Raw genomic sequence first — 12,006 nt, 5'->3', positions numbered from 1 at the left:
TCCTAAAAAGATTATTTTCCGGCAAACGCAGCAAAACCATTTCTCTGCACCGGGGTCAGGTACAGGTCCTGGATTGCGTTCGATACCCTCCCGGAGCAGGAGAATATTGCGCAGTCACGCTGCAAGGATCTGCTGGGAGGATGACAATTTGAGGGAGGGACGCAACAAATTAAATGGGGTTACACTGAATTGGTCGGGAAAAATCCGGAGTCGCTCCGGTTCATAGAACCTGCTGCCTTGGGAAGCGAGATGGTTTGTAATTATTTTTTACATTGAAATCAAAGCACTTTCGCCAGCGATTCAAAAAAATTATAAGGTAGTGAGTAAGTACATAACCGTTTTTCAGAGTACTTCTAGTACTGTGAGCACATAGTTGTTTTCATTCACTTCTAAACCAAAAGAGATATAAAAAAACTGCATATGCAGAAATGTGGGCTCTATATAGTGATAATAAAATATGCAATAAAAAAAATTTTAAGAAAAACACATAACTGTTTTCGTTAGCGCAGCGACGATAAGCTTTTAAAATGGTTTTAAAATCTATGCATAGTACTATAAAATTGGCCCAGCTATATACATAGAGCTGACACTTAATTTATTTAAGTATATAAAACCTCATACTCACACGTGCTCTGTCGACTCTTTGCAAATATTGTATATCTGTTCGACACAAACCTGGCTTTCGGCCTTGTCCGGCCACCAAATATGATGATGTCAAAAAAATTAAAACTAACAAAGGGGAACTGAAAAAAAAAAATGAAATTAATTAAAAAACAAGTAAGGAAGGCTAAGTTCGGGTGTAACCGAATATTACATACTCAGCTGAGAGCTTTGGAGACAAAATAAAGTAAAATTACCATGTAGGAAAATGAACCTAGGGTAACCCTGGAATGTGTTTGTATGACATGGGTATCAAATGAAAGATGTTAATGATTGTTTAAAAGGGAGTGGGCCTTAGTTCTATAGGTGGACGCCTTTTCGAGATATCGCCATAAAGGTGGACCAGGGTAACCCAGAACATCATTTGTTGGGTACCGCTAATTTATTTATATATGTAATACCACGAACAGTATTCCTGCCCTGACTCCAAAGGCTTTTGATTTCGTCCTGCAGAACTTTTTTATTTTCTTCTACTTAATATTGTAGGTGTTATATTTTTCGTCAATAAACCAATCCAATTACCATGTTTCATCTTTTTATTCATATTTGGTATGGAATTATGGAATTTTTCGTAATTTTCGATATCGAAAAAGTGGGCGTGGCCATAGTCGTATTTCGGCCATTTCTATACCAAAATAAAGTGAGTTCAGATAAGTGCGTGGACTAAGTTTAGTAAAGATATATCGATTTTTGGTCAAGTTATCGTGTTAACGGCCGAGCGGAAGGGAAGGGCGGTCGACTATGTATAAAAACTGGGCGTGTCTTCAACCGATTTCCCCCATTTTCATAGAAAACAGTTATCGTCATGGAATCCATGCCAATACCAAATTTCAAAATGATTGGTAAATTTTTGTTCGACTTATGGCATAAAAGTATTCTAGACAAATTAAATGAAAAAGGGCGGAGCCACGCCCGTTTTGAAATTTTCTTTTAGTTTTGTATTTTGTTGCACCATATCATTACTGGAGTTGAATGTTGACATAATTTACTTATATACTCTAAAGATATTAAATTTTTTATTATAATTTGACTTTTAAAAATTTTTTTTTATAGTGGGCGTGTTCGAAATCCGATTTTGTTGATTTTTATTTGGCAAACATATAGTAATAGGGGTAGCGTTCCTGCTAAATTTCATCATTATACCTTTAACGACTGCCAAATTACAGCTTGCAAAATATTTAAATAACCTTCTTTAAAAAGTGGCCGGTGCTACGCCCAATGTCCAAAATTTTACTAATTTTCTATTCTGCTGTCATAAGGTCAATCCACCCACCAAGTTTCATCGCTCTATCCATCTTTGATAACGAATTATCGTACTTTTTCGGTTTTTCGAAATTTTCGATATCGAAAAAGTGGGCGTGGTTATAGTCCGATTTCATTCATTTTAAACAGCGATCTGAGATGAGTGCCCAGGAACCTACATACCAAATTTCATCAAGATACCTCAAAATTTACTCAAGTTATCGTGTTCACGGGAGACAGACGGACGGACGGACGGGCGGACGGACATGGCTAAATGGATTTCTTTTTTCGCCCAGATCATTTTGATATATAGAAGTCTATATCTATCTAGATTAGTTTATGCCGGTACGGGGTACCGTTATGCGAACAAAATTAATATACTCTGTGAGCTCTGCTCAGTTGAGTATAACAAGTAAAGGTGTCTAAGTTCGGGTGTAACCGAACATTATATAATCAGCGTGAGCTTCAATTGTACATTTCATTTCAGATAAATAACTTTTCTACATAACACGTGGCTCCGCCCGTTTAAAAAAAAATATCTCCCCATTTCCTCGTATAATAAAACTTGATAAGTGAAATAGCATTGATTCAAAACTATTTTTTGCTAAGTTATAGCTTATTATTCTAGTCTACGACTCTTTTAAGCTTATTTTATATCTAAGTTGCCGTAATCTTTAACTGATCCCGTCCATTTTTACTAGACATATTTTCTGCTATAAGGAAAATACGTGTACACAATTTTGTTACGATATGTTAATTTTTCTTCGAGTTATGGCTCCCGAAACAGAAAATGGCTTAGTCATAAAAGGGGCGCTACTACGCCCATTTTTTTAAATTTGAAGTTTTCCTATTGATTGTTATAAATATACTTGGGAAATGAAATACCATTATATAAAGTTCTTTTCCAAAATATATAACTTATTTTATTCGTCCACGATCCTTTTAAAAATATTTTATATGAAAGTGGGCGTGGTCTTTAAAAGATTTCGTTAATTTTTTTTTCAAATCATTCCTTATAGTAAAGGCAACCTCTCTGCCGAATTTTGTTACGATAGGTTTAATGATTTTTGATTTATGATTAATAATATATGTAAAATTTATTTTATCACAAGTGGACGCTGCCACGCCCAATTGAAAAAATTTTTCCAAATTTTTATCAAGAGTCTTAATATCAGTCCCATTTCAAATTTCAACATTCTAGGTGTATTATTTACTAAATTATCAGGTTTTTTGTGTTTTCCAAAATTTTATATATGTATATAAAAAGTGGGCGTGGTTATCATTCGATTTCGCTCATTTTCAATACATATTCTGAGTCCAGATAAACTAGTGTGTCAAATTTGGTGAAGGTATCTCAATATTTACTCAAGTTATCGTGCTAACGGACGGACGGACGGACGGAGAGTTTGCCGGCACCAGTTCTGCATAGCTTTCGGGATCAATCTGTGATCCCGTCAAGGTCATTTCGGGATCAATTAGGGACTCTTTAAGGATCATATCTGGATGGTTTCAGGGATTCGTTCGGGATTATTTCGGGATAATTTGCGGATCCTTTCGGGATCATTTCACTATTCCGGGATCATTTGGCATCTTCACACAAGTACCTACCTATTTTTATACTCATCGTGCTTTGCACATCGAGAAAGATATAGACTTCCATATATCAAAATCATCTGTATCGAAAAAAAATTTGATTGAGCCATCACGAAATGACCCCGACGGGATTCCGTAAACCGTCAAGAAAGTATTACCAAAGGGTCCCTAAATGAACCCGAAAAAGTCCCGAAAAGACCCGGACGGATCCCGAAAACTATCCAGAAATGATTCCGTAAGAGTCCAAAATGATCCCGAAAAGACCCTGACTAGTACCTGGACGGATCACGTAAATCATCCAGAAATTATACCGGAAGAGTCCCCAAAAGATCCCGGAATAGTCCCGAAATGATCCCACATGTATCCCAAAAACTATCCAGAAATGATAGCGAAGAAGTCCCAAAATGACCCTACGGGATCACGGACGGATCGCGAAAATCAACCAGAAATTATCCCGGAAGGATCCCCAAATGATCCCGAAATAGTCCCGAAAAAGTCCCGAAATGACCCTGACGGGATCCCAAAAATCGTCTAGAAATGATACCAGAAGTATCCCCAGATGATCCCGAAAAAGACCCGAAATAACTCCGACGGGATTCCGGACACATCCCGAAAGTCGTCCAGAAATTATAGCGGAAGAGTCCCCAATGATCCCAGATGATCCCGAAATAACTCTCACGTGGTCCAGAAATGCTCTCGGAGGGATACCGAAAATGACCCGAAATAACCCCGACGGGATCTCAGATGTATCCCTAAAACTATCCAGAAATTATCGCGAAAAAGTCCCGAAATGCCCTGACGGGATCCCGGACGGATCGCGAAAATCATGCAGAAATGATGCCGGACGGGTCCAAAAATAGTTCCAAAAAAGCCCCGAAACTACCCTATCGGAATCCCGAAAACCATCCGGAAATGATCTGGGTAGGATCCCGAAATGATCCCGAAATAGTCCCGAAAAAATACCGCAATGACCCTGGCGAGATCTCGAAAGTTTTCCGGAAATGATACCGGAAGGATCCCCAGAGGATCCCGAAAAAGTCCCGAAAAAACTCCGACGGGTTCCCGGACGCATCCCGAAAATATTTCAGAAATTATACCGAAGGGGTTCCAAAATTATCCCGAAATAGTCCCGTAAAGGTCCCGAAATAATCCCGACGGGACGCCGGACGGATCCTGAAAACCATCCAGAAATAATCCTGTAAAAGTTCCGAAATGACCCTGACATAGTCCAGAAAAAGTCCCGAAATTACCCCGACTGGATGCCGGGCGGATCCCCTAAACTACCCAGAAATGATCTCGGAAGGGTCCCAAAAAGATACCGAAAAAGTTCCGATATGACCCCGACGGGATCCCGGAGGGCTCCCGAAAACCATTCAGAATTGATCTCTGAAGGGTACGCAACTGATCCCGAAATAGTCCATAAATATTCACAAATTACCCCGACGGGATTCAGGAGGGATTCCGAACCCCATCCAGAAATGATGTCGGAAGAGTCCCCAAATGATACCGAAATAGTCCCGAAATGATCCCCAAATGATCACGGAATAATCCCGAAAAACTCCCAAAATAACACCGACGGGATGCCGGGCGTACCCCGAAAACTGTACAGAAATTATCCCGGAACAATCCCGAAATAGTCCCGAAAAGACCACGACGGGATCCCGCCCGGATACCGAAAACCATTCAGAAATTATCCCGGAAGGGTCTCGATATGACCCTGACGGGACTACAAATATGGTGAAGGTAATTAATTATAAAAGCACGTTAATAAGGCAGCAGGCGCGTTGAAGAGTTACAAACAAACATACAGGTAAAGCTAACAAAAACAATTGAAGGAGGGGGGATGCCGGGAGGAGAAGGAGAGCACCTCTGATCGTTTTTCCAAAATTGTTTAGATCACGAACTGTATGGGCCAGATACCAAAAATTATTGATTTAGGAGAAAATTTACATGGAGTTATACCAATTTACAGATTGTGCACCAGAGGGGATCACGAGGGGGGGTGTCACTGCGCACTTTGTAAGCTCTCGACTTATTTGACCCATTGAGTTTGTAATATTGGTGAAGGTCAGTATACGTAAAGTTATAACGTGTAAAAATTGTTAAAAAGTAATTATTCGAAGGGGTCGAAAAAGATTTCGCAAGTAGACTATTGTCTCTGTCCTAAATCCGTGTAGCCATTCTGGTGTGATTCAGTTACAAAGACGAAAAAATACAATAATTAAATCATAACTGTTCCTGGGGGGCGGGGACTTCCCGCCCCCCCCCCCCCTTTTCAAAAAAATATAGCTAGTAGATCCTTCTAGACTATTGGCTACATGTGTGGAAATTTCATCCAAATCTGTCTGTTCGTGCGTTATTGAGTCCACAAAAACAAAAGTCTGGACAAACATCCAAACTTTCATATTTATAATATACATTAGATTAGACTAGATTAGATTAGATATTAGATATATAGCACCGATCTCCATGATTTTTTCAGATAACAATATATGCTATATATGTGAGCATTTGGTGAAATTTGAAGCTTCTAACTGGTAAAATGGGGCTGAAATTGCGAATAGTTTCTTATCTGAAAAATCGGTTGTATGAGATATATACTATATATACAACCGATCACCATCATTTATTCACACAGCAGCATTTGTTGAAATTTGAAGCCTCTAGCTCTTAAAATGGGGCAGTAATTACGAAAAGTTTCCTATCTGAACAATCGGTTGTGGGAGATATTTGCTATATATACGACCGATCTCATCCATTTTTATAAGCTTTTATTTACTTTCACTTTTGTTGTCTGTAATGGAATCTTGCAAGTTAAATTTGATACACTTCCCGGTGTCCGATTGAGCTGAAATTTTGCACACATGTATAACTCCGATGACAATGCAATTTTACTTTGTTAGAATTCGATAAATTAATCGATAACACAGTTATCGGTAAAGATTTGTATTTACTTTGGCATAACAGCCTAAGTCCCATACAAACCCGCCGGTACCTATCCGTGCATTGTGATATTTGGACGTGGTGAATCACGCGTGTCACGCGTGGTGAATCTCAACGCTTGCGAAAAGCGGTGACACAACCCCCTGTTGTATTTCTGTGTATAACCAACATAGCTGAATTTTTAAGGCTGTTTAACCCTGTAATCTTTTCGGTAATTTATTTTGCTTTTGGAAAAATTACCTATTTGAAAAAAGCTGGCTGAAAAATATTGGCATAACAGCTTAAGTTAAATCAAGAATGGAAAATCTTTGGAAAATTTTAGCAGATGTGGCAATTTCGCACGTCCGTTGAACGAAATATTGACAATCTGCTGATCATCGCTAAGAAATTAGCGACATTCCATCAACTAAGCAGCACTTTAGCAATACTACTGTTATTATTTGGCCGCTCAAACACACAAATATTAATTGTGCATTAAATCTAAAATATACAAATACACCATAATAATTTACACGGCCAAAGCCATAATAATTCACACGGGTCATCAATTCTTTCTCTGATTCAAAATCTGAACTACCAGCGCTACCGTCAACAGCTCAGTGTCATCATTGCCAGTAGCGCCAATAACACCAAACTCGTGCCTGACACACAAAAGTCGTTTCACTCAATAGCGCAAGTAAAATGTACTACGCACTCACTACTAAGAAGCGTCAAAAATTCGCTTGGAGTAATTTCGTCAATGAGCTACCATTGAGCTGGCACCGCATTGCCGCTGGCGCCATGCAATTTACATCACTAAAATTGCGCGAATGCCCAGGCTCATGACTTTGTTAATCCAGATGGTGAAAACAAACACTCAAAGGAATGCAACCTTGCAAACAACAGCCGTCATTTACAAAGTGTAAAAATTCTGTGATACAACGAACGCTAACGCGGTTAGGCTCTTATCGGTAAGCGTTGCATACTTTTCTGCGCACTTGATTTTGTTTTACAGATTTTTGGCGATGGAATTTTAGCTAAGCGAAAGTTGGAATATTAGCCGTGTTTTTTTATACACGCGTATAGGTTTACGTTTGCGCGTGAAAAAAAACGCCTGTCCTCGCTTAAATAATGCTTACGAGACCCATCTAGCGGCAGTGGTTAAACAACTAGCTACAGCGTGTACCGAAAAGCGAAGACACGACCCTCTGTTGTATGCCTGTGTATAACATATAGCTAAATCAGTTGCGATGAATTGTGGACACACATATAATACATAGAATTAGTGTAGGGGGTGAAACAAAAACACATATTTCAGTTACATCTGCGTATAATGCGTATTGAAATTTATTAGTACACATTTTATGCGCAGCAATTTTGCTTCGTATTTAAATGACAAATTTCACACGAAAACAAACCAAACACGAGAATAGTTCGTGAGAGACCGTTTTAGCTTGTATCCATATGCATCATAGCTTATACTTACACAATAATTTTTGTATGTCAACGAATAGATCAGGCTAGCTGCGCTTGGTTGTTTTATACGTACTCATACTCAAATTGCTGCGGATATATTAGAGTATCAAAAAAGTTACCTGATGCCGATCTCTGCCACAGAGAAAATTTGTTGGTTATGAATGTGGATTTTTTCTGATTTATTATTAGTATTTATGACCCAATGCCAAGGTGAGCACGTGCCGAGGGCTTAATGATATGAGGGTGTATAAAAATTTCATATCGCTAACGTTGCACCTCAGGGTACCAGGGCGAACCCTGTTGTACTGAAGCCCTTATCCCTCTACAATGGACCTCTGGGGGGATGGACCGTTTTTGTCCTACACTCGTGGGAACAAAATGAACAAAAAGAAAGAAACTATTACACAAAGAAAACGACGTTTAGAGAAGCGGAAATTTAAGCGGCAGGAGAAGATTGCTAATGAAAGCGATGCCCACAAGCGGCAACGCTTAGAAAAGATAAGTTTAGCAGTCGGAAAGCATAGAGAAAATGAGTCACCAGAACAACGCACAAACAGGCAAGTACGTCAGTTAACGCAAACGGGAGAGGAACGCATGGTAAAAAATTTTCAACGTGGTAGCGTTGAATACTTTAATAACTCGATAAATACATTTTGCGATACAGTGTGTAATATTTGCACGAAGAGATGTTATCCCCAACAAGTGACCAAATATAAAATTAGTGCCACATCTCCTTCTTATCTTCCACGAGAATTGCGCGAGAAGAAAGAATTGTTACTGTGTTGCCGATGTAAAAATCACGTAAGTAAAAGCAACACGTCCGTATCTCCTTCTAGGGCATACTGGAACAGCATGGAACCTGGGCATATTCCAGAAGTTATACTACGATTGTCGCAAACTGAAAAGTGCCTTATTTCTCGAATAATACCGTTTTTAAAAATTATAAAGCTTGACGGCTTATTTGGACAATATGGATTTCGTGGCCAGGCAGTTCTTTTTGCTCAAGATCTTTTCGAGGTTACCGAAAAACTTCCACATATGTTGCCTAGATCTGTGAATAAATGTGGAATTGTTATTGTTACAGAGCATTTGGAGAATTTTAATATTACTCGTGAGTTCTCAGTTTCTCGCGATAATGTGTTCGAGGCTCTGACATGGTTGGTGGCTAATAATCCCTTGTACAAAGATGTCCTTATAGACAACAACGCAAACCTATCGACCGACGATATGATTTTAGTTTTCGAAAACGCTTGTTCTACATCGCAAACTGTTTTTCAAAGCGCGGTCCCTAGCAATAAGGACTTTGTACAAATTAATGACGTTTCTCGTATATTACAGGCATCATGGCATCAAGGAAATGTTGAAGTTTTTACATCGGGATATGCTGGCCTGCAATGCTGTGCTATGGCAATGAGTAATATTATAAGAGTATCCATTACTCCACCTCAGCAGTGGAGCAAAAATACTCTTGATCAAAACATGGTAGAAGGAGATTCACTGTATGTCAAACTGCGATTATTAAATGTTGAAAATCCTGCAGGTATCCAAATAGAAGAAGACGGTTATTTAGAAATAAGGCATTTCAATTTAGTTAAAGCTAAATTGGAAATATTTGGCCGTGCCTTTGCTTTAGAATATGAGAGTGACAGTTCTTTGTTCGGCAGTTTACGAGATTCGATTAATCGCAACAATATTGGTCTGCCTTTAAAAGATGCTATGTGCAGGCTATTCTTGACACATAAAACAGGTATATTTATAGCTGCCGGAAAATCATTTGGGATTATTTGTTATGATCGAAAGTTCTATTTAACTGATTCTCATTCGTGTGGCCCAAAAGGGGCTAGAGCTAATGATGGGAAAGCATGCGTGATTGAATGCACAACAGTCGATGAGTTAGTTCGTTTATGTAAACGAGCTACTACATCGAAAAATGTCCCATACACTTTGACATATGTTGCAGTGACAACTATACCCATCATCAGTCCAAATCACGCACCGATAAGCACGCCGCATTTACCAAAATTAACAACTAATGAAAATATATCCAATAGCACCGCAATCAACGATGCGTATCTACCTGTACAAACTTCTTTCATGGGTCCGATTGATTGTCATGAACCGGAAGTTGAAGATGAGCTCGAAGTATCTGGTAATATCAATAAAATCGTACGCAAAACGAAAGACAACATTGTTAACGTAAACCACGAACGGAAAGCAGAAGAATTATCTTGGTTTTACCTATTCCCCTACGGTGTCAATGGATTAAATGAAGAGACGAGGCAAGTTCTAATATCTCCTCTTGATTACTATCAGTACCGCATTCTTAGCGATGATACTCGATTTCAGAGGAATGATTATTTGTTCTACGCCTTATCAATGTTTGAATTTTATAGAATCAAATCTACGATTGCTGCTTGTGGAAAAAAAATTCAAGGACATAATGGTATGGTTGAGGATGTACATTTATATTTAAAAAAATTGAGAGGCTCTGCTTCTTACTGGCGAGCAGCACTGAATGATCTCGTAGCACAAATCAGGTGTCTTGGACCACCGACGTATTTTCTAACTTTCAGCTGCAACGATTTGAATTGGATTGACATGAGAAAGACACTTTTGATTGCTGACGGGAGACCAAATGAAGATCCTACCGGCCTTAACATATTGGAAGTACAAAAATTGATTGAATCATATCCAGTTATTGTAAGCCGGCATTTTATGGTAAGAGTTCATGCACTTTTAACGTTTTTAACATATTCTCACGAGGTATTCGGAGGCCAAATGAAAGATTTCTGGTGGCGCATTGAATATCAGAATCGCGGGAGCCCACATTTACACATGGTAATATGGATCGAAAATTACCCATCTTTTGAAACTGAAGAAGGCATTCGTCTCCTTGACCAAGTTGTATCCTGCCAATTGCCACCAGAAAATACTGATCTTTATGAATTGGTTAAAAAAAATCAAATTCACCGTCATACCCATACCTGTCAAAAGAACAACACCAATACTTGCCGGTTCGGATTTCCCCGACAAGAATCCGATGAAACTCGGATAATTGATCAAACTTCTGATGAATACCTCCGGAATGGTGGTAGAATTTGTATTCTAAGGCGACGCCTGGAGGATAGATGGGTTAATAATTATAATCCAACTTTCCTAAAGGTTTGGAATGGGAATATAGATTTGCAACCATGTGGCTCAAATGAAGCAATAGCATATTATGTTGCGAAATATATCTCTAAATCTGAACCAAATGCATTAGATTCAAGTCTGGCCCAGGCAGTGCGAAACATACAACGTGAAGAAAGTGACATATCCCGAAAACTCTTTAAGGTTTGTATGCGAATTATGCAAGAGCGACAAATCTCTGCTTGTGAGTCCGCATTTAGACTGTGTCATCTAAATCTACGCGATAGCTCAAGGAAATGTATTTTCTTAAACACTCGTAAGCCGGAAGTCAGATACCGAGTATTAAAATTTGATGACGACGGACAAGCAACGGGATATTGCAATAATATCTTTGACAGGTACGAAATACGTCCACACGAACACCCAGAATTCGACTTTATTAAGATGAGTTTGCTAGAATTCGCAATGTTATTTGAGCCTTATTACATAAAAAAAACCTACAACGTGAACAACGATGAATCCGTAGATGATCACCAATCTCAAGAAAAGACCACCAGAAGACGACTTATCACATTGCCCGATAATAGTAAACTTGTAGTTCGAAATATTCCAGCCATAGTACGAGTTCCATACTTTGTAGCAGCGACAGACCCCGAGAGCTATTATTATAGTCTTTTGCTACAATACATGCCGTATCGTAATGAATGTGAGCTGCTGGAAGAATACGACTCCGCTCAGGAAGCATTCCTGGCAAAAGAAGAATTCCTCCGCCAAACCAACGAGCGTATGCAACTTTTTAGAGAACGAGACCGACAGCTAGAAAACGCGTTTAACCAAGTTCACGCATTTCACATTCTCGGTGAAGAAAATCTACAACCTAATGACGAACCCATTGATGAAATCGAAGCCCCTGAAAAATGTATGGCTGATGATGAGTTCAGTACGTGTTGCAGAGCTATGAATGGTGATCAGGCAGAAGTATTT

The 12,006-nt window shown here is 39.0% G+C and overlaps 1 protein-coding gene across 1 annotated transcript in view; it reads right to left on the bottom strand.

Annotated features, from left to right (window-relative positions):
- Positions 1 to 12,006, bottom strand: part of LOC137250544 (uncharacterized) — a 71,826-nt gene that overhangs the window by 48,580 nt on the left and 11,240 nt on the right. The window contains exon 2 of the mRNA XM_067783533.1: positions 626 to 743. Within this exon, the coding sequence (XP_067639634.1) occupies positions 626 to 743 (118 nt within the window). The remainder of the gene's footprint in view (positions 1 to 625; positions 744 to 12,006) is intronic.

Source organism: Eurosta solidaginis, chromosome 1, assembly GCF_040869045.1.
Source record: "Eurosta solidaginis isolate ZX-2024a chromosome 1, ASM4086904v1, whole genome shotgun sequence".
NCBI classification, from domain to species: domain Eukaryota; kingdom Metazoa; phylum Arthropoda; class Insecta; order Diptera; family Tephritidae; genus Eurosta; species Eurosta solidaginis.
This window is presented reverse-complemented; position numbering and strand designations above follow the sequence as displayed.